Source organism: Eumetopias jubatus, unplaced genomic scaffold, assembly GCF_037043125.1.
Source record: "Eumetopias jubatus isolate StellerSeaLion01/CBP00866 unplaced genomic scaffold, mEumJub1_p1.0 scaffold_10, whole genome shotgun sequence".
Classification (NCBI taxonomy): Eukaryota; Metazoa; Chordata; class Mammalia; order Carnivora; family Otariidae; genus Eumetopias; species Eumetopias jubatus.
In genome coordinates this window covers 23,587,870-23,612,052 of record NW_028274816.1, presented here as the reverse complement: position 1 = coordinate 23,612,052, position 24,183 = coordinate 23,587,870, and the positions used below count along the sequence as shown (strand labels likewise).

The 24,183-nt window shown below is 37.6% G+C and overlaps 1 protein-coding gene across 6 annotated transcripts in view; it reads right to left on the bottom strand.

Annotated features, from left to right (window-relative positions):
* Positions 1-9: 9 nt before the first annotated feature.
* Positions 10-24,183, bottom strand: part of NFAT5 (nuclear factor of activated T cells 5) — a 120,530-nt gene continuing 96,356 nt past the window's right edge. For 3 of the 6 annotated variants that reach the window (XM_028091618.2, XM_028091636.2, XM_088027459.1), the window contains 5 exons: positions 19,869-19,952; positions 12,745-12,893; positions 9,563-12,035; positions 8,449-8,692; positions 10-7,993 (listed from right to left, as the gene is read on the bottom strand). In XM_028091618.2, the coding sequence (XP_027947419.1) occupies positions 8,457-8,692; positions 9,563-12,035; positions 12,745-12,893; positions 19,869-19,952 (2,942 nt within the window). In that variant the 3' untranslated portion in view covers positions 10-7,993; positions 8,449-8,456. The remainder of the gene's footprint in view (positions 7,994-8,448; positions 8,693-9,562; positions 12,036-12,744; positions 12,894-19,868; positions 19,953-24,183) is intronic. The other 3 variants (XM_028091627.2, XM_028091645.2, XM_028091654.2) reach the window with 2 other exon arrangements.

The following is a 24,183-nucleotide window of genomic DNA, read 5'->3' as shown; positions in this document are numbered from 1 at the left end:
ACTGCAAAATGAAAACTTTCAATGTTTTATTTTTGACTGCAGCTGTTTACAGAAATATAGTTGCGAGTATACAAATGTTCCAATAGAAGCAAAATATCTTTTTAATATTTAACAAGTTATCACAGATAGCTAAAAACATAGATGCAAATGAAATTCCCCCACAGAACAAACTGAAAATATCTGGTGTCAGTGCTCTGAAATCCCAACTATGAAAGCCATATACACAAAAATGTAATCCTTATATCATTGCAGGACAATGGAAGAAGGCAGTTCAGTGGTTGACCAGTGTGCTCAAGCAAAATAAAATTAAATTAAAAAATTTAAATGGCAGAATGGTAGCTAAAGCACTTGTTAATGAAATATTTGCAGTATGTTAATTAAAAGACTAGGTAAAAGAAGTGAATAAAACTCAGTAAAAGTTGACCCAAAAAAGTAGCTACTACTTGGAGCTTATCAATTAGAAGGGAACAAGGTGAGCAGATACATTCATTAGCTCAAATGAAATTAGCTCAATGTCATTGGAATCAGTTTGTAGTTACTAAAGTCATAAACACTTCAGTGCAGGACAGTTCTTTATCGAACGCATTAGTCTGATTCCAAAGCCACTCTCAAACATCTGAGATGGTGTGTGTGTGTGTGTGTGTGTGTGTGTGTGTGTGTAGGACAGTTCTTTATTGAACGCATTAGTCTGATTCCAAAGCCACTCTCAAACATCTGAGATGGTGTGTGTGTGTGTGTGTGTGTGTGTGTGTGTGTGTGTGTGTGTGTGTGGTCCTGAGGTTCATCAGCTAAAATAAGAAGCAACCCCTATAGACTATTTCAAACCAAATTCCTTCTGGGGAAAAAAAGAGAGCAAGGATGATACGGTTAAACACGGGTCTTTTAAAAGAGATATTACAAGTTGGAGTCAAATAGAATTGTGGTAGAATGCTTTGGATACAGGAATATATTATGCAATAAAGTGGGGAAGAGGGGAAAGGGAACAAGAAAGGAGGAATGTACCTAGAGCATCTCCCCACAGTTTGCCTATGTATTGCCAGCACCAAGGTTTGTAGAGTAAGCCACTTACATTTCCACTGCTAGTATTAAGCAAAGACAGCAGTGGTGATTTTTATAGAGTATACAATTATTTTTATTTTGAATGTGCATTTTTCTTCCATGAGTTAATTGGGTGATTTGTAAACAGTGGAAGGAAGATTACAGCAATTATGGAGGTACTGAATTACACATGGAGATTAAAGTGAATCGATAAATCTACTTATCTTGTTAGTTTATATTCACCATGAGGCTTACAGTTGGGAAGGGAGAAGTGCCCAGATTATATAATGCACTGTCTTGTCCAATATCTATTTTAGTAAATAATGCTTGTCTGAAGCATAAGTTCCAAGAATAGCTAACTGTATCAGTTCTCATACAAACCAAGCTACTTTTAAATAAGTTTCACCTATTTAAAAAAGAAATTAAATAAGGTGCTTTGTGGACCTGGCCAGCCATCTTGTTTAATATCTCAGATACAAATATGAATACAAGGAATGCTGTTCTGAGGGTTGGTCTAGCCAGACCAAAATTGTGGTCTGCTGGTAAAGTAAGAGGCAATGAAAAGAAAGCTTGTAATATCACTGCCCATAATGTACCCATTTCATGGATAAACAGGAGACTTTAGCACCCGTCAATTGTTTTAGCTACTTAAATATCATAACAATTAAAAGAAATATAGAAGATTGCACCTATATATTTAAATCAGTCATTTAATGTAAACTTTTTAGTGCATGGTAGTAAAATGCCAAACTAAGTTAACTGAATTATCAGTAACTAAACTGTTTATGTATATAAAACATACTATATTTCTATAGGCAGTATTGAGAATAAATTATCATTGCCAATAAATGATTATGGATAACCAGGTTAAGCTGAATTTACATAAAGAACAATATACATAATAACTGTTTGTATGACTGGGGAGGGGACCTTTCTAGATATTAACTGTATAACACTTACTGCAGTGGTTTTCAAAAGAGCGTACATCAGAATCACCTGAACGGCTTGTTAAAACACAGACTGCTAGGCCCCATGCCGGAGTTTCTGATTCAGTATGTCTATGATAGGGCCCAAAATCTTCATTTCTAACTAGTTCCCAAGTGATACTGACGTTGGCTGGTGGGCTGAGGACCATACTTTGAAAACCACTGGTTTATACTGTTTATGTAGAAAACTATATACTACAAGGGTCTTATAAACATGACACAAAATATACTGGAAGAGAGCTGGTTTTAATTAAGTCTCAAACATATAGATTAGCAAGCTGAACATTTAATATTTCTAAAATGATTTGCTGAAGTGTAATAATTTCCTCATATAGTCAATTACATTTCAAAGTCTTAAGTCCTACTACACAGTCATTTTAGAAAATATTCACGTAACACTTACACCCAGCTGGCTATCCAAAGTAAAAAGGGACATAAAGAGTTAAATGTATTCATTAAGAAGGAATCATCACCACAGAGCATTCTTGACTTCTTTGGAATGATTAAAGTGCATAATATCATGAGGGTATTAAGAATATTGCATAAAGCTTTGTATTCTTCAGAGCCACTAAGTCAAAGAAATACTCACAGGGGGAAAGCAGCTCTATCCCCAAGCTACTGCTATCCTGCTCTCTCGATAGGCACCACCACTGCAATAAGGAGCTACAAAAGAGGCAAAATTAACAAAAAAACAGAGGGACACTCAATCCAACTGCATCCTGTTGAAAGGAATCATTATCTTTGTTCTAGTGGGATTCCAAAATAACTTCCTTATTTCCTTTGACACTATTTTTCGTAAAGATTACGAAGGTTCTGACAGGTGAGCGGTGCACTACAATGAATTACATGGCCTTGTCTAGTTAGAAAAGTTGACATTACCAGCTTTTACCTGAACTATGTGGTTTTCATCCATCTAATAAGAAAGATCAGAGAAGATGCTTTAAATCCTTCCTTCCTGAAATTTAACTACAAACATTTGTGTACATGGAGTCTCACAGATAGTAAAATTTTCATTAGCATTCAGATAAGACCTATCATTAGTTGGTCAAGATGAAGACAAATTTAGATAATTTATATAAAGCTGAAACAGTGTAATTCTATAATCTATTCCTTACCGTCGCTCAAAGGAACAATTCTAGCAATGTATCTTCTCTGTTACTCTTACGCCAAAGGGAGAAATTTATGAAGTTGTTTTCTACCGTGATCGAAAAATGGAGAAAAGAATGGCTAAATGAAAAAGCTAAAGTTGGGGCCTAGTGAAATCATTTGTGTATTTGTTTTTGGCAATAGTGAAAAATGAAATTACAAGAAAGGGGCACTATCATGGTAAAAAGGCACTTTTCCATAAGTATTTGATCTTGATATAAAATATTAATTTAAAAAAATTTCCTGAAAGTGGAGTAAAAATAGAATTTTATTAATGAATGAGGCTAGAATGGCATGAAAACAAATGGGGATTAAAGAAGTAATTAGAGCACTGGGACAATTCACAAGTGACACTATGTTACGCTGATATTTACTGCATTATGAACATTATGTCCATGATTTAGTTCTAGTGACACAAATAAGCAGAGGAGAAAACCTCTTAATATGTTATGAGATTCTACTAACCTAACTTACTAAGGCATGTACTCTGAGTTATTTTTCTAATAAAGCTGCTGAACTATACAGTTTCTGTCTTCACTGAGTCCCTCCTTATAACCAAAGGTGTGTAGATATAACATGGTTGCACTGGGTAGGGATGAAGCCTGTGGTCATGAAGCAGCACAAACCTAACAGGCCTCATATAATTTTCAATTAATTAGAAAAAAAATTAACTAGGAAACAGGTATTAGAACAGAAACTGTCATGAGAACAATGAAAAATTCTCAAATTACTCCTTGTGAGTATTTATGTCATGTTTATTTTGAGACTTCAATTATTATCACATTTAATTCTGATCTTTAATTACTGATCTGTCTAAACAGATTTCACTTTTCCAAAACAAGTGTCCAAAACAGTTTAAATGGTCAAAAGGAATTATCTTAGTTCTAGAAGGACTCAGATATAATTTCTTTCTCATTTCCTTTGACATTATTTTTCCTAGGCAGATTAACTGAAGTTGTGATGGACAGGAAATGCAATATAATGGAAGTTTCAACTATAGCATACACAATATTACCAAAAAAGAAAAGAAAGGAAGGAAGGGAGATCTTTCGTTAATTCTGCTTTTATATTAAACAAAGCCCTTTAAAAACCTGTTCTAGGGAGACTGGCAAAACAGACTTGTACTGACTAAATAACAGCACAATACTCTAATTACAAAGGTAATTACCATGATAAAGCTCAGAAGCCAATATGACTTCTAGTTATCTTCTCCCATGTTGGTGTGGATATATAATGGAATGACAATAATGAATAACACACACACACACACACACACACACACACACACACACACACACACACACACACACAGATAAGCTCCAAGCATTAAGGTGAGCTGCTAAAAGCAAGAGCAACTGAATGTAACAATATAAAGGAATAAAAAAGGTTCATAGTTTATTTAGGTCCTTCTGCCATAAATAAATTTAATTGTTGCTTCCAAGGCCTTCGCTGGCTCATGGAGTCTCTCCCATATGTAGTTATAAGTTATAACAGTAATCTGGAAATTGTATTATTAGCACAAGTATCAACCACTGACCACTGAGCTAACTCTTCATAAGAAGACAAATGCTTTTTGTAACCAAACATTCAGAATGTTGTACTTAACATTGACCTTTAGGTGTAAGGAACATTAAACAATGTTAAAAAAAATTCATCATTATTGAATAAGAATATGGTAGCATAGCACAGCCCTTGTATAAATAACCAAAATTTATGAAAACGAAAATTGGGTTTTCTGCCTCCATCCAATCAAGCCACTACAGTTCAGGTGTGTGTTCTGTTCTAAACTTAGATACTATAAAACAGAAAATTGGTCCCTGGTGACTTGGCATTGGCAATCAGCATTTTATGATAAGCCTCTTGCTAAATGACAGAACAGAAGTCAGCACACAAGCCAGTCTTCTTGCCACCACTTCATCCACAGAGCAGTGTTAACAAACATTCTAATTGGAACTTGGTGAACAAATAGACTTCCTGAGTCTCCTGTGTAATCTCTTAGGAAAAAAGTCAGAAAACTCAGAAATAAACTTACACTATTTTATTTCTACTTCTTATTTTTATACCTGCTGGGTAAGCCACCTCTTTATACCTCTGCAGTTAGTTTTACATTTTAAAACTGAAGCACTGGATTGTGTGGCTGGTCCTTCTTATAACCTGAACTATATTGGGTAATTTTTCCTGATGGGGTGGGGAGAGATGATATATTGAGGAAAATGCTTTTGGTTCAGAGAATTTATAAAGTAGCTCTGGATATTACAAGATGGGGAAAATGTTATTAAAATTACAAACATGGGATTTTTTTTTTAGTGTCATTATAAATAAAAGGCATAGAATACAGAAAGCCAATTAATAATAACAATAACAACAATAAAATATTAAATATATAGTGAGCAAGGACTGAATGGCTCATTCTTGTGAAACACCATTGGACACAACTGCCTAGATGGGTTTCCTTACTCTAACATTTTTCTGAGTGAAAGATCCAGCAAACACACAGTAAGCTGCCTTTAGCCCACTAATAACATCAAGGAACTGCCCGATGGAATGGCCACAGATGAACAGGTCATTTGTTTCAAAAGATACTTAAATACTCAATAAAGACATAACAAACCCCCCCTCACTGTTATCAGACGCCACGTTGTGGTAGAACATCAGACAAACTCACAAATTTACCACAAAAATGTGTGGCAAAAAAAGAATAGTTTATATATATGTATATATATAAATTTCTATATTTATGCCAATGTACTCACTCAGTACAAATAGCAAAATAGTATACCATTTCCTAAATACAAAATATAGCTTTCCAAAAAAATGAAACACACATTAGATATAAACCATCCAAAACTTGAACGATTGAAAACTGTATTCAAAAGTAAATGACCCAGAGTAGGTCTCTTTCTGAAAAGTTCCCTTCATATCGGCAAGAAGCCTGTACTACTGAAAACGTAATTCAATGCCTCTCAATCAGAGAGAGAAAGAAAGAAAGGGTTGGGGGTGGAGGAACGAATATATAAGAACAAAGAGAAAAAACAAATTAGAAGAAGAGCACGTTCAAAGAACCAAGGAAGACCACAAAAAGGGGGAAAAAATCTGGCTATATAAACAAAAGCAACACCACAATTCCACAAAGTTCAACTAAATGTATAGGATAGAAAAAAATTAAAAACAAACAAACAAACAAACAGAAAAGTAGCCTACAACAATCATTTAACAGGCTATTTTCTTGTACACTTAAAAAAAATGAAAGGGACATGAATACCAAAACATCTTATCTACATATAGAAGCCACACACAATTTGGCCTTAAACTGTATTAACAGCTTTCTACATGCCAAAAGGAAAATAAGACATAAGCATGTGTCCAGACAACAGGTTGGAGTGAGAAGCAGGCATCCCATGGGTGGCAAGAACACCCAGAACTGTATAACTAATGCTACAACTGCAAATTCTGGAGTGTATAATTTTGCTCTCTATAGATGTAACACAAGTTAATTCTTCATTTTAAGTCAATGATATGACCCTGTAAAGCCTAAGGCTTGTGGGAACCATCAGATAAGTGACCACTTCAAACTGTAAAGCACTGAGGTGACAAGTGAATTACACTCACTGCAGTTCAGGGAGAAGTGATGTTTCAGGAAATTTTAGTTTGCCTTTTTTTTTTAAATTAAAATGTACACTGTTTCCTATTAGAGGGAAAATTTGAAGACTTCAGAACAGCACCGTTCATGGAAAAAAATGAATGCATTGTTTCTTGTGTCTCAGGAATCTGCTCCCCTCATTCCTGAAAGGGTAGCCCCCTGCCCTGCCTGTGCTGCAGGAGTTGCTGGGTTACCCCAGACCAAAGTGGCCTTTTCCTTTAAGTTGCTACAGGGTCACAAAGCTAGTAGATTACTAATTGTCTAAAATAAAGTGAAGAAGAGGGGGAGAAGAATATAAATGAATATAAAAAGGAAACATCGGTCCACGACTGGGATAAGAAGAAAGCAGACTCAAATTGCTGTGTCAGTTTTAAACTGCCGTAGGAGGATATCAGAACATAATTTACCATTTTTTAGCCCCTTCATTTTTTTGATAGAGCAAGATAATTATTCTTCTATGCACAGTTATGGCTAAACCCCTTAAAAGAAACACAGAGAATTAACAACTCTCCAAAAAATAAAATCAATAGCATTTCAAGTCTTCCTAGTTTGTGTGTTGTCTGCCTTTCTGATAAATAAAGAGGCCTCTTACATGTGCAGAGCTCTTAATACAGCTTACTTGTCAGAATGTTACCCCTTCAGCTTCTCCATAAAAACTGAAAAAAAGATTCCTTCACTATGGCCAATAACTGTGCTTTTTATATTGAAAAATCACAGCCTTAGTTTTAGTTGCTATTTGAACTTTCCTTTTTCAATAGCCATTACTTGACTAAAACAATGCAGGAAAGAAAATATGAATAAAGAACAAAAGTAAACATGACATTTTGAATTACTTTCTAATAGCAATAATAACTGAGCAGTCCAGCTTTTGGATTTAAACTGTACTTTTAAAGAAACAGCGCCTAGGAAAATAGCAACAATTAATTCTGTCAGCTGGAAACTCAAAAGGATTCTCAGTCATCACTGTTATTAGGAATATAAAATATGAAGATGTTAACAATGGTGGCTAATCACTGCAACAGGCAGCATAGATGTGCTCTTTTGCAGTAAGAGTAAAATCTATCCATTTACTCAATCACAGTTTTTCATACTTTGTTTTGTTTTTAAAGTAACAGTTCAAAAATCCTCATGGAATCACATGATCTCAGGACATCTTGGAATCAGAATTTTCTTCATGGAATTTCTATAAAAGAAGGAGAAGTTGAATATAACTCACTAGGGAGTGAAAGCATTTAGAAATTTCCTGTTACCCTGAATAACCCCAAAGTATATTACAGTATTATAAATGATACTTCACCATATTTATACTTCCACAGACTTTTCTGACTCAGTATTTATTTCTTGAGGAAGGGTGAAATGAGATATAATTATATCCAATATACAGTACATTCACTGGATGTTCTATCGTTCCACGGCAAAGAAACTTAGAGCCAGAAGGATTGCCTAGTACTAACAATACAACTACAAGCTATCATTCAGAGTAATTTGTGCAGCTCGAAAAAGCATCATCTTGTGAGAAAGCCGTATTTCAAAAGAGTAGGGTCTAAAAGGTGTTATTACTTAAACACAAATCTTGTAAGAATAACACAATTTATCGATGCTTTTCAATAAAAAAAGAAGCCAAAATGCAATACTTACTCATCCAGTTAAAAAGTGCCAGTCAAGTTGTTCCCTTGGTTTTGCAATGAAACAAGCAAATCAATCTTTTCAATGTTCTGGTTGGCATTTATAGAGGATGCTAGTGAAGAATTCTCCGGCATTTGCTGAGAAAGAAGTGTTGTCACAGGTGGCTGGCCCTCATTCTGGGGTTGGCCTGGCTGACTTATGGCCATCAACTGATCTGGCAATGTAGCTGGTCCAGAAGTTAAAAGCTGACTACAGTCTGCAGAGACATTTAAAATAGAGAAGCTACCTGATTAGTTACTTTCTGTTAAGATTCATAAGAAGATATTTATTAGTTGCTGGGGGAAATTCATTATTGTACTTATTCAAAAGAGAACTAGAAGGGGGGCACCTGAGAGCCCCCAAAAGGGTTTTCACCAAATGGTACTGGAATTCATCCCAGGTCTCCTCTAAGTGGTATACAAATACAACTTTGCTTCGTTAATCGTTAAGTCCTACACATTTTCCTTGGTATATAAATATTAAAGATGAGTTTCTACTTCCTTGGAAACTACTTGCTTTAATTGGCAGAGATATTTTCTGTCATTCTTACTTCATTTTCCTTTCAAGTTTATAGATTAAAATGGCAAACACATTCATTTATATTCATGACTGCATTTAGTCCTCCCAATATCCTTTTCGAGTAAGTACATAATATTACCACCATTTAAAGATGTGGAAACTGAAGCTTTTGCAGGTCACATAACTTGTCCACGATCTCATGGTATATAAATGGTATAGCTGGGACTTGAACTCAGTTCCAAGTATAATCTGTGCTCTTAAGACCCCTGTGTTTTGGGGCGCCTGGGTGGCTCAGCTGGTTAAGCAACTGCCTTGGGCTCAGGTCATGATCCCAGGGTCCTGGGATCAAGTCCCGCATCAGGCTCCCTGCTCTTCGGAGAGCCTGCTTCTCCCTCTGCCCGCAGCTCCCCCTGCTTGTGTTCCCTCTCTCGCTGTGTCTTTCTCTGTCAAATAAATAAATCTTAAAAAAAAAAAAAGACCCGTGTTTTGCTTCCTTTTAATAAAAATAGTAATAATCTGACCACTTCAACCAATAACATTTAAGAAATAAGAAATTAGAGTTTCTTACTATTCTGAATGCCAAACAAGAACATTCCAGAAGTCTGTTGAGATGAGCCAGGAGAATTCTGTAGTTGGTTCATTGTGCCTCCAGTGGTGTTGTGAAATAAAGTTGCCTGTGCCTGAGGGGAAGATGCGGTTCCCTGGATTCCGGGCATGTTGTTCTGAGGGGAATAAAGAGGAGACTGCTGCATGTCTTGTTGGTTCATACTGGTCTGCAAAGCAGACATGGATGCTGGAGAGAGGAACAGGGTTACTTGCTGCTCTTGAGAACTGGGTGACCCTTGGACCAACTGAATCTGAGGAGAGCTATGGAACAAGGAGGTTTGTGGCGACTCAGACTGGGCAGGGCCTGGGTTCTGAAGAGAGGAAACTGTAGGCTGGTTCTGAAATTGCATGGGCTGCTGCTCTTGATTCATCGGGGCCATGTTATTTTGTTGGTGAAAGATGGCCTGGTTCTGCTGCTCCTGATTAGCCATTGGATTCTGACCCGGGCTGAACATCATGTTTGGTGGTGGCTGCTTCTGGGAGGCCATTGTGGCCATGGTATTCTGGCTACTAAACAAAATGCTCTGCTGCTGCTGCTGCTGCTGCTGCTGCTCCTGCGACGGGGAGTTACTCTGCAGGGCGACTATCGAGCGCGGAGCCTGGAAGATCGTTCCTTGTTGGTTCTGAGGCATTGGATTAGGAGGCAGGGAGCCCAGCGACACTTGAGGCTGGAACATACCTTGCTGGGAGGGCTGCGCCTGTTCCTGGGAGAGCATAGGGGTCTGGATGTGTGATATTGGAGCCTGCTGCTGGAAAGCAGCCTGCTGCTCAGTGTTAGATGTTGACTGCAGTGGAGAAATTGAGTTCTGAGCGGCAAAAAATGAAATCTGTTCTTCCTGGGCTGCTGTGTTACTCTGAAGATTATTCATTGGACTCTGGGACAGAAATAGGTTGGCCGACTGCTGGTCTTGAGGAACAGAAGAGCCCTGGAGCACAGCCATGGTACTCTGGGAATGAAACATTGGAGGCTGCATTTGTTCAGAGGACGTCGTAGAAGTCTGACTGTGGACGATGGGACTTGGGCTGTGGAAAATAGAACCTTGAGCGTCTTGGGAAAGGTTCTGAGCATCAGCAATAGGATTCGGAGGGTGAAAAAGTGGAGCCTGTGAATGAGAAGACTGCTGCAGAAAATTCCCAGACTGGAGTGACATCATCTCATTACCTTGCTGGAATAAACCGTTACCTTGTTGCTGAGTACCATTACTCTGCACACTCATCATACTTTTCGTAGATGAAAAAAGGTTAACTTGAGCTTGACTGTCCCCACTATGTTGCATTTGGACCATGGTCTGAAAGACACTGTTCTGAATCTGCTTTGCTTGTGCTCCAGTTTCTTCTCCATCTCCTGAACTCGATGTCTGAAACATGGTTGTGCCAGGGGTTGCAACCTGTTGTGTGGTGGTTGTAGTAGTTTCGTTTCCAGAAACCGCAGGTGGAGAAGAAAACAATTCACATTGCATTTGCATGTCCTCATTGGTAGATAACGCGCTCATCATGTGCGAAGCCTGCTGGTAAACTGGAGATTGCTGAAGGTTCCCATTTGCTGACGCAGGTGAAGGGAATAACTCAGATTGGATCTGGGCAGCTGCCTGGCAGATACTCTGCTGCATCTCCATCACCATCGCAGCTGATGATTCCATCACTTGCTGCTGTTGCTGTTGCTGCTGTTGACCGGATAATGTGTTTTCAGGCGGTGGGTGAACACTTTCGGCTCTTCCGGCTATTAAATTATCTGGTCTAGTATGGACTGCTGGCTCTGTTGAGGAAAACATTCCAGGGCTTACGCTATTTTGAATTTGACTGACTTGTTGAAAAATGTCTGCACTAAGCTGTTCTTGAACATTCTCATTACCATCTGGAGCAGAAAATAAAACTGAAGATAACTGTTGTTGTGCCTCTAAAACCTGTTGGACCAAGTCAACATTTCCGCTGCTGCCACTAGCAGTACTGCCTGTAAAACTTCCGGCTTGCAAATGCTGAATCGTGCTCTGTAGCTGACTCACGCTACTTGGTGATGGGAAAATATTGGACGAAATCTGCTGCTGTAAAGTCTGTGCTTGTTCTTGTAGTGGTGACTGCTGCTGTTGCTGGGATGATTCAGTCAGGTGTGACAAGTTAACCACTGTCCCATCTGACTGTAGCACTTCTCGAGACTGAGTTTCTCTGGTCTGAAACTGGGGAGCCTGCTGCAGTAGTGCATCACTGTTGGGTAGCTGACTAGAAGCAGAAACTGCTGGAAAGGGACCAGGCTGTGAAATGTCCTGTGTCTGGATAGTTGTCAGGGTCTCTGGGCTGTATGTCTTGGGCTGAATCTGCTGCTGCTTTTCATTTTCAGAAGGTAAGTGGGAAGAGGATGATGATGAAAAAGACCCATTTCCTGCCATGTTAGACATACTTTCTAACGTTTGTTGAGTTGATCCAACTGTCTTTGCAGTCTAAAAAATAAAAATCCCCAAATAATATGTCTATATAAACATTAAATTCACTCATATGGTACTTCAAAAACTATTATTCTAAAAACACATGTATATGCAGGACCAATTTTCCACTCTACATTATTTTTTTGGGAAATGGGTAAGACTAGCATTCTCAGTGATACCATGATATTGGTCATTAGGATATTTTTTAAATAAATGTTCTAAAAGCAAAGACAGTCAAACAAAAAACTTTAATAATCAGTTACTGATGTGCTTAGGACAGGAAGAACACATTAATTCTACAGTTCATGAAGTAATAGTAAACTTAAAAATACCTCCATCTTGTGGATCACTGGTAACATTTTGGAGGGAAAAGAATAAGTAAAAAAGGGAAAGGGAGTTATAGAAAAAGACTGGCGGGAAAAAGGAAATAAAAATGTCTCCAATTCTGAAAATACTAAACCTGTACTTTCATTAATACCCCACATCCCACAGGTCTAGCTAATGTTTATTCTTCCCTTATCAAGGTACGTTGGAAGTCACTTTGCAGGCTATTTTATCAGCATGTTAAATCACTCTGAAAAGCAAAACTCATTAACTGCATCTACAGAGAAACACATGTGAAAGAAACAGGAAAAGTAAAAAGCACAAACACAGGGAAAAGAAATCAAACTAGCAATTTTTATAACTGAGATGAAGATGTGGGGCACTAATCAATGTAACTCACCTTAAAAATAGGGGAAGATCTTTTTTCTGCTGTTACTTCCATTGGAGTAACATCTTCACTCTTAATCATACTGCTTGATATGAGTGGAGTGATCAGAGCATTAGGAAGAATATTTACCTTATCTAAGTTACAACCAGTAGTTTTCATTGCTGTATACACACATACACACACACACAAAAAGAAAGAAAAGTTTAAAATCACTAACATCATCAACTATTTCATTTTACAATATGCTCTTAATCATGATTTAAATGTCTATTTTTTCATTCTATACTGGCAGCATGAGATATAAAACTGGTGTTATCAAAATGTGTCCTCCCTTTTTTGAAGTAGTAGTGGCTTGAGGACTTCTGATAGGAGCCTGAGACTGGGTTAAATAACAACAAGGTTACGTAGTTCAATTATCAAGCTATATCCTTCAGGGCCCTTTCAAGGTACCATGAATTACACTAATCGACACGACCACAATATATTATAGGATATAGCTTAGAAATATCCAGGTTAAAGCTACTCAATTACAACTCTCCCCTTAGCATATGGTTGCCTGGCTGCATAAAGTCAAAACATTTTAAGGGCTATAGGATTGTTTGAACATTTCTCTCCTCAACAAAACTCAAGTGTCTCATTAGAATATGCCACCAAGTAGCCAGATAAACTTTGCTTTCCTAACTTAATGTCTTAGAAAACTTGTATATGCTAAGCTGACAGATGAGCGCATTTCTCTTTCATTTTTTTAAAAAAGATTTTATTAATTTATTTGAGAGAGAGAAAGCACAAGCGAAAGAGGAGAGAGAGAGAGCATGAGCAGGGGGAGGTGGAGGGAGGGGCAGTGGGACAGGGAGAAGCACACTCCTCACTGAGCAGGGAGCCCGATGTGGGGCTGGATCCCAGGACCCTGGGATCACGACCTGAGTCAAAGGCAGATGATTAACCTCCTGAGCTACCCAGATGCCCCAGCACATTTCTCTTTTATTTGTATTTATTATTATTATTTTTTAAAGATTTTATTTGAGGGAGAGAGAATGAGAGACAGAGAGACAGAGAGAGAGCACATGAAAGGGGGGAGAGTCAGAGGGAGAAGGAGACTCCCCACCGAGCAGGGAGCCCGATGTGGGACTCGATCCCGGGACGCCAGGATCATGACCTGAGCCGAAGTCAGTCGCTTAACCAACTGAGCCACCCAGGTGCCCGCACATTTCTCTTTTAGACAGGACTTAAATTTTTTTCTTTTCAGAAATTTAAACACTATTTTAGGTTTACCAATTAAATTTCCAAAGCAAAACCAGCAAATATTTTCCACTCTCTTCTATTCCAGTTTGCAGGAATAGTTACGGATTTACACGAAGGAGAGGTAATAATACATAGCAGATAAGGTAGGTTCTACCATTTCATCTACTTTTTTCTCCTTGATTCCTTTTCTTTGACTTTTCTAACGTCTGTGCTACTGGCACTTAGTGGAGCCTACTGATATCACTAATGATAGTCTTCTGAACTGAACACCTAGCCAAATTCTGATCTAAGAGCTTACCATTACTTTGAAACCCTGTGGAGAGAAATACAAATTCCCCAGAAGGCATAGCTGTTAAACTTCTTAATTTGATACTGAGAAGAAATACTGGCTACAAAGAGGACTTTAAAATGGCTTATGGTTGGGGCGCCTGGGTGGTTCAGTCGTTAAGCGCCTGCCTTCAGCTCAGGTCATGATCCCAGGGTCCTGGGATGGAGCCCCGCATCGGGCTCCCTGCTCTGCGGGAAGGCTGCTTCTCCCTCTCCCACTCCCCCTGCTTGTGTTCCCTCTCTCTCTGTCAAATAAATAAACCAAATCTTAATTTAAAAAATGGCATATGGTGTATTAACAGGATAGCTACCTTTGTAATAATTTGATTTAAAAATATGTAAAATTTTCTGGTCTTACTTCAACTTGTCTCACAGCTAACTGGCGAAAAACAACTCCTGTGGGAATTGATTATCTTGAGGGAGGGGAAAGTGCTCATTTAACTTTTGATATTCTATACTTTATTACTTTGAAAAATGGATCATTTCCTCTTGAGTTCTCAGACCTATTTTCACCCAGATTCAATGCAACTCACAATCCAATTTTGACTGAGACAAAACTTCAGATCATGCACAAGTCAGGCATTTAAAAGTATTTTAGACCCATCTCACATGACAATTTGAAAGACCATTGCTAGTGTCCTACTTTGATCCTGTGACACAGGACAGACAGACCTGCTGCTTCTGGTTTATGTGAGGCCTGTATTTGGGCCCTCTTTGGTTTTACTGTTAGTACATCGGGCCCACTGCTACTTGGCAACTGTGAGGCATGGGGTGGGTTGACCATATCAAGTTCTGCTGTTGCTATTATACATGTGGGTGGAGGATGAGTTAGCCCCCAAATTTTGCTAGTGGATCAGCTGCTGTCACTAAGTATAAGTCATCCCACCAAGACGCTGCTAGTCTTTGCCTTTCCTAGTCTTTGCAAGCAGGCTATTCATGCTTACTGACTTATTCTTTCTCTCTCTGTGCCTGTTGCCAGTTCTGAGTCACAGACTTCTCTGGTGCCCAATTCAGGTAGATAAAAGAAAACCCAGGAAACTCACTTGGTGTCAATCTTCAAGTTCTAAGGTCCCTAGCCAGTCTACTTTCTTCTCTCTGTATTTCAAAGTGCTTTTATGATTATTCAATTATTTCCAAGGTAATCTGGTAGATTTAGACGGGAGGGACAGGGAAAAGTAAGTCTATAATATTATGTCCCAGACCCCACAACTATTATCTTTAATGGACCTGTAAACCATATTAAATGGCTTGAGAGAGGTCATCCTATCTTTCCTTCCTACATTCTCATTATATATTTATGATCCTTTACAAAGTTTCAGGCACCGTTTCAGGTTCCAGTGATGATTAAGATGGATAAAGTCCTACTGCCCAGAAATTACATTTTAGTGAAGGAGGGGGAAAAAAAAAAAAATCAAACATGTGAAGTCTGTGTATTATGTAAGGGCTAGGGGAGAACTTTTAAGCCAATTCAGAAAATTCACAAGGTAAGTAAGATAGACATATTTAACCATCCAAATATCAATTTGAATTTGTGGAAAATGGTATTGACCATTTATGCCAAACAACTTTTAAACAGTGTTCACTTCCACCCATGCCAAATAATCTTTGAAACTTAGAACAATCTTTACTACAGGTTTGTTAACAGCAAGCAGCATTTAGGTCAAGTACAAATATCCTTGTTTAAAATATCAATTAAGATTTATAAGGGAAGAAATGATAGAGTAAAAAAAACAGAGGTGTGGGAAAAATCTAAGTTCCAAGCTCTGTCAGTTACTAGCTGTGCCACCTTGAGCACTTCTCTAAGCTTTGGTATATTCACCTGTAAAATGAGATTGAGATACGGTTCCTCCACACTCCTAAACCTTTCCACATAGCTAAAACCAGTTAGAGAAAAGTATATGCTCTCAATTATTACATACTCATCCACTCCTTACAAAGCCGAAACTAAGAGAATGCACATCAATACAAGTTGACCCTTGAACAATGTGGGGGTTGAGGCACTCATCATGACACACAGTTGAAAATCCACATAGAACTTTTGACTCTCTCAAAACTTAACTACTGATAGCCTACTGTTAACCAGAAGCCTAACCAGTAACATAAAGAGTTGATTACCACATATTTTATATGTTATATGTACTATATACTGTTTTCTTACAATAAAGTAGGCTAGAGAAAGAAGGCTATTAACAAAATCATAGGAAAACACACTATATTTATTGAAAAAAACCTGCATATAAGTGGACCTGCGCAGTTGAAACCTGTGTTATTCGAGGGTCAACTATACTTTATCCCTGGGTCCTAAACCTGTATCACAAAGTCTTTGAGCCATATTTCTAGAGTGTCCCCTCATGTCTACCTGTCCCTACATAGATACAGAAAACTTCCCGGAAATATGCTCAAGACACTGTTAACAGTAATTTACACTATACACTTGATATTATTTAACTTGTATTACTTTTGTGTTAAGAATATATACACAGTTGAGTAAAACCAAAAATGAACCATGATATTCTGGCTCTAGATTTAATATCTCACTGAGTGAGCTGAGCAGTTATCCTCCTTACTCTCCACCCACTCCCTACAAACCCTCTCTAAAGAATTAGAAACTTACTTTAAAGTAAAAGCTTTCAGTATCTTTCAATAATATCATTATTTTGTTATCAAGTTCTAAATCTTAATGTAATTGATGGCTATTTATAAGAATGTTACTTGGAAGATTCCTGCCAGAACACAAATTTAAAAGTCATTTATGTTGCTCAGTCTTCCTCATTAAAGTATACTTAATTAAATCTCTCAGATGACACCTTGGCATTATACTAAAGCTCTGATTTCAAGGGATCATAAGAATAAACCATATGTCAAGGAAAGCTGCTGGTTCTGAAAGGTACAATTTTTTCTTCATTGATCAGGAATCTCCAAATAATGATATTCCATTTAAAATGACAAGTGAAAGGGGCACCTAGGTGGCTCAGTTGTTAAGCATCTGCCTTTGGCTCAGGTCATGATCCCAGGGTCCTGGGATCAAGCTTTGTATCGGGCTCCCTGATCAGCGGGAAGCCTGCTTCTCCCTCTCCCACTCCCCCTTCTTGTGTTCCTGCTCTCGCTATCTCTGTCAAATAAATAAATAAATAAAATCTTTAAAAAAAAAATGACAAGTGAAAAATTTAAATCTTTTTTTCTTTTTTTAAAGATTTTATTTATTTATTTGCCAGAGAGACAGAGAGGGCACAAGCAGGGTGAGCAGCAGGCAGATCAGGCAGACAGAGAAGCAGGCTCCTCACTGAGCAAGGAGCCTGATGTGGGACTCCATCCCTGAACCCTAGGATCATGACCCAAGCCAAAGGCAGCCGCTTAACCGACTGAGCCACCCAGGAGTCCCTGACAAGTGAAAAATTTAAATCAATGAGTATTCAATTTCATTTTCTATCATCAAAAAAAATTCTACCATCGTTTCACTTGATAAAACTGTCAAGATAAGGTTTGAATTGTGAAAAATAACATGTGTGTGTTTGTTTCTTATCCATTTGTTTTAGCCTTTTAAGATTTTGATCAAATGACTAAATCATTTATTACTAAAACTTAAATGTGACAGCTAAAACTTTTTAACCTTCAACTCGTTATCCTGTATGAGAAATTTCACACTGGATTAGATTAGTGTCCCATCAGTCTGATACTCTATGAAAGTACCATCAAAAAGTTTTGGAGAGGGGCGCCTGGGTGGCTCAGTTGGTGAAGCGACTGCTTTCGGCTCAGGTCATGATCCTGGAGTCCTGGGATCGAGTCCCACATCGGGATCCCTGCTCGGCAGGGAGTCTGCTTCTCCCTCTGACCCTCTTCCCTCTCGTGCTCTCTATCTCTCATTCTCTCTCTCTCAAATAAATAAATAAAATCTTAAAAAAAAAAGTTTTGGAGAAAAGCATGGATGGCAAAGTTGGCAAAAACAGACCACAGATATCCCTGACTTTCTTTAATGATTAATTATGGATTTATTCATTTAATAAACATGGTTTAAATTATTTTTGCTTAGATGTGTTACCTTACGCACTAGAGCTCAACCTATCCTTTTTTTAAAAAAGATTTTATTTATTCGCTAAAGGGAGAGAGAGTGAGAGTACAAGCAGGGGGAGCAGCAGGCAGAGGGAGAAGCAGGCTCCCCACCGAGCAAGGAGCCCAAACGTGGGACTCGATCCCAGGACCCCAGGATCGTGACTCGAGCCGAAAGCAGCCGCTCAACCGAGCCACCCAGGCATCCCACAACCTATCCTTTTTTAACACTAGCTAAGTGACATTTGGCAAATTATTTAACCTCTCTGGAACGCTGGTTTCTTCATCTGTGAAATGAGAATAATAATTACCTACCTCATAGAGTTTGGAAAATTAAATGAGACAGTGCCAGTAAAGAGTATGGCATATTGCCTAGCACTTAATATACATTCGATAAATGAAAGCTATGGTTATCCATTATACAGATTTGTAAATTTTCCTGTAGTTCAATCAGATAAATTTGGCAGTTTACTTACTATTGCATAATTCCTCACTAATCTACTCTAGAAGTGTTCATGTTCAGAAATTAAATGACAAACTATACTATTATACTAACTATTCTATGCTATGTATATGAATGCTGAATTTTACTACTGACAATATAAAAAAATCCATTGTATGTCATTAAGTATTTTTAATTTTAAAATTTAATTTGATTTAACTCATGAATTTCATGGCAGAAAAATATAAAGACTAGAATTATAATACATCAATGGCCATTATGTAATTGACATCTTCATATGTAATGGCAAAAAAGCATCACCACTGACTATCTAGTTGTGTTAGAAATCTCTTAAGAAAAAAATATACTCCATTCTGGCCTCCCCACCGCCCAAGGTATTGGAGGCTGGGCACAGAGTAAAGTTTGTAAGCTGGAAAAAAAAAAAAAGGAAAGAGAGGAAGAGAGAGAAAAAGAAAGAGAGAGAGGAAGGAAGGAAGGAAGGAAGGAAGGAAGGAAGGAAGGAAGGAAGGAAGGAAGGAAGGAAGATCTAATCTGTGTTACATTATAACATCCTGAAGATATCTTCATTGTTTCTTGGGATTGGCAGGGAGTAAATAAAGATGTCAGAAGGAAGAATGATAACTAAAAAACCTAAAGAAACTTTTCAAATGTTGAACTTTTTCAAAATAGTTCAAATTTTGGTCTCTTCAGTTTCAAAATTTCAATGTCAAGTACTAATTTTGGTAGCAAGAAGCTTTATAGACTCTATTTTACAAAAACTTTATATTTTATACTTTTAACATTTCTAACATTGGGGAATGAAAAACATAAAAAAAAAATCTCCTCTACTCCAACTTATGCTTTAAAACAGTTTTTTCATATGGTGAATAAAGGGAAATATCAAGTTGGGAAACAAGTTTCCGCATTCAATAAAGTTAAACAAATATTTATTTTGTGATATGGAAGATATCTTGCTAAGTATTCCAAGTACATAAGAGAAAACATAATAAGTAAGAGTCGCTAGACAAAATAAATAGGATCACCTATTTATAATTTTTGGAAAGAATCGACTTGGTACCTTTCATGGCCTCTTCAAAAGAGCAAGGTCTTGAAGGACTAGATATCTCTTTCTTCACATTTACATTCAAAGCACCAGCTGCTGCTATAGAAGCAAAACAAAATAGAAAGACGGATGTATTTAAACTTTTCCTAAAAAAAAAGTGTATCTTAAAAATCTTTAATTGAAATATTTCCCATAAAACATATTAAATTATTTGTTTAGCAGAAAAATCTAAGCAGAAATGAGGGGTTGTTTTGTTTTTTTAACAGATTTTATTTATTTGTGAGAGAGAGAGAGAGAGAGAGAGAGCACAAGCAGGGGGAGCAGCAGGCAGAGGTGGAAGCAGGCTCCCCGCTGAGCAAGGAGCCCGATGTGGGGCTCAATCCCAGGACCCCAGGATCATGACCTGAGCTGAAAGCAGATGTTAACCGAATGAGCCACCCAGGTGCCCCAGGAATGAGTTTTTAGAACCACCAATTTATGCCCTAAAATTCATCAACCAAATGGGCAGTAGTACATGCTCACTTATGAAAACAAAAGCAACAGCAACTTAAAAAAATCCTTCTTGTAACAGTATTCACACTGATGATATGAGTAGAAGACTGATATGAAACTTTTTTTTTCTTCCTTAAGTAGGCTCCATGTTAGCATGGAGCCCAATGCAGGGCTTGAACTCACGACCCTGAGGATCATGACCTGAGCTGAGATCAAGAGTTGGATGCCGGTTTAACTGAATGAGCCACCCAGGTGCCCAAAAGAGACATGAAACTTTTTAAAAATTATCAAATATACTGTAATACCAGATAACAAAAATTCACCATTCATCTACATAAATGATTTATTAAAAAATACTGATTGAGAAACATTGGTCAATTAATTGAGCTAAATTTTAAAAAAGCTGTGATGAACATACAGAATCTGTAACATTATGATTATTCCTTTTGTAAAGATTTGGAAAAAGTAATCTTTGTATATTATTAATGGAGAATTGCTGGACTATTACATCTAGTCATATCAACTACAGCTACTATGGCAACTTAAAATTTAATGGGCCTAAGAATAGGGTTCAGTTCTGAAATGATAAAGTTAAATAAATTCCACGTTTTTGCTTAAAATGCCTATACAATAATTTATTTAAATATTTTAATTTCTATTTTTCAATGTATTTATTTTATATTCCCTAACTTATTCAGAATAGGAACTGAGTCACCTTACTTGCAATTTCTTTTAAAATTTTATTAATTATTTATTCATTTTTAAGTAAATTGTATACCCAATGTGGGCCTTAAACTAACAACCCAAAGATCAAGTGTGTTAGGCTCTACCGACTAAACCAGCCAGGAGCCCCACCTTATTTCTTATTTTTGACATGACAATGTGAAATGATAAAGAGACTATAAAGAGCTAGTTAATTGTGAATAAAAAGACAAAATATACACATCTAAGAATGAAGTTAAATAATTTATCTTAGTGTGCTACATAGGAGGTCCAACAAATATAGGGAACTGAATGGAAAAGAAATCCACAATTTTAAAGCATAACATTAATTCCAGCAATTACAGATTTTATTTATTTATTTATTTTAAAGATTTATTTATTATTTATTTTGAGAGAGTGAGAATGAGAGAGAGAGAGAGTACATGAGAGGGGGGAGAGTCAGAGGAGAAGCAGACTCCCTGCTGAGCAGGGAGCCTGATGCGGGACTCGATCCTAGGACTCCAGGATCATGACCTGAGCCGAAGGCAGTGGCTTAACCAACTGAGCCACCCAGGCGCCCTATTTATTTATTTAAAGTGCCTGTGTGAGTGGGGTGGGGAGGGGCAGAGGGGAAAGAGAATCTTAAGCAGGCTCCACGCCCAGTATGGAGCATGACTCAGGCTTGATCTCATGACCCTGAGATCATAACTTGAGCTGAAATCAAGAGTTGGATGCTTAACCACCTGAGCCACCAGGTGCTCCAACAATTACAGATTTTAAAATAGAAACTAATCTTTGAAAACACTTTAAATTTTGACTCTTTTTATAAAATATTTTATTTATTTATTTGACAGGGAGAGAGAGAACAAGCAGGGAAAGCGGCAGGCAGAGAGGGAGAAACAGGCTCCCCACTGAGCCAGGAGCCAGACGTGGGGCTCGATCCCAGGACCCTGAGATCATGACCCAAGCTGAAGGCAGATGCCCAACAGATTGAGCCCCCAGGCGCCCCTAAATTTTGACTTTTTAAAATCAAGGTTTAGTCAGTTGTTGTTAGAGCAACAAAGAAATGAATAAATATTATATCCTTCATTTCTTACAGAAATCACCAATGCTGAGTCACCACAAAAAACAGTTAATGTGATTTATGTGCCTTAATAGACTGAAGTAAAAGCTTTGGGGACTAACTAGCAATGAAACAAAGTTTTATGGCCTTGCAAAGTATCTAAATTCTTGAGAACATACAGATGCAATGTATTTTTTAGCAATACTAGACTCAGAGGGCTTTAGAGGGGCTCTTGTCTGGCAAAGTGTGCAGAGCCAATTTATGTTGAACCCTTGCCCCAATCCTACTTTTAGACCATGTACCAAGTACCCAAGATCTCCAAATTTTCTGCATAACTATTTTAGACTATGTGTATAGTCTTTGGCCTACAGAGCGAACAGAGCTTGGAAGCACTTGTTGGTGCACTCCCTAGGTATAGAATGAAGTTGAAAAAGGGAAAAGAAAGGAGTGCCTGGGTCGCTCAGTTGGTTGGGCGACTGCCTTTGGCTCAGGTTATGATCCTGGTGTACAGGGATTGAGGCCAAATCAGGCTCCCTGCTCAGCAGGGAGTCTGCTTCTCCCTCTGACCCTGCCCCCCTCATGCTTTCTCTCTCAAATAAATAAAATCTTAAAAAAAAAGAAAGGGAAAAGAAGGCTGGCAGGGTGGGGAATCCTCTTTCCTCATTTTACCATATTCGGCTTGGAACTCCCAAGCATTCTGACAATCCTAAATTCATCTCGTCTTCCAGATTGATATGAAAGTATCTTAGTCAAATTAGGAGGACAGGATATATTTAAGTTGCTAGTTTAATTATAACTTTTAAATATTTAGACAAATAGTATAATATTGCCATTTTTACGCTGACTTGCGAATATTAGGGTAGGCCTAGTTTTTGCTGTTATAATTATGCATCATGAATATTCAAATGTTTAACCACAGTCCCCAGATGAATCACAACAGCAACTGGTTTATCATAATGAGATAGTGCAAATTTTCTATAACCAAGTTCTCCTAAAATCATATTCTCTCTCATGTACACCTGAAAATATTATATTTTATAAAACACAAAAAAGTGAAATTATAAGAAGATTCTTTAATTAGCTATAACATAAAGGCAGAAACTGAAGCATGAGGTCCTATTACAACTTGCATACTATGTATTTATTTTATTAAGAGTTTCTGAGAGCGATTGCTATCTACTGAATACAAAACATGAAAGGAAAAACTTAAAAGAATAAACATATGTTAATGATTGCCTAAATGTGGCCAAAGATAGTCAATTAGTATATGCAGAAGACTTAAAAGCTGTTTTATCCGGCAATTTTTCAAAGGGAGATTTCTAATCATCAGCATGTATCACTAGAAATGAGGATTCTTAGTGCTAATGCTAAGTACTTCAAAGTCCTGATGCTCTTCGTAATTAATCAATAAAAACAAACAACCACAAAATGTCAGTATTTTCAGGACTGCAAAATCTTTAAGGCTATTCCCTGACCACACACATACACTTCTCTCGTCCCTTCCCACACAGATAATAGAGAAGCTCATTAGGAAAAATGTTCTTCTGTATCAATTATGCCAGCTTTCTCCCCACATGAGTAAGCTCCTCTTCACAAAAAATATTAAATGCCACTATTTAAGTAATTAGCAGTTACTAAAATGCTTTAACTATCATTAGTTTTAAGTCAAACTTTCTTGGATTTTTGAGACCTTTCTAGAAAGAAAACAATCAAATATTTGGTCTTTGAGTATCTTCTCTTTCCTATTTTTGTTGAAACCAGTATATCATTTCTAAACTTTGCCTTTTCCTGCCTGAAAATTTTACTGCTGATCTTTTATTCTGAAACAAATATTAATTTCATTAATGCTATATACTATGGCATACTTTTGTAGCAAACTGGTGGATAATGAACAAATGCTGTGAAATTCAGACATAATTTTTTAAAAAAGGGGAGGGGGCACCTGGGTGGCTCAGCCGTTAAGCGTCTGCCTTCGGCTCGGGTCATGATCCCAGGGTCCTGGGATCCAGCCCCGCATCAGGCTCCCTGCTTGGCGGGAAGCCTGCTTCTCCCTCTCCCACTCCCCCTGCTTGT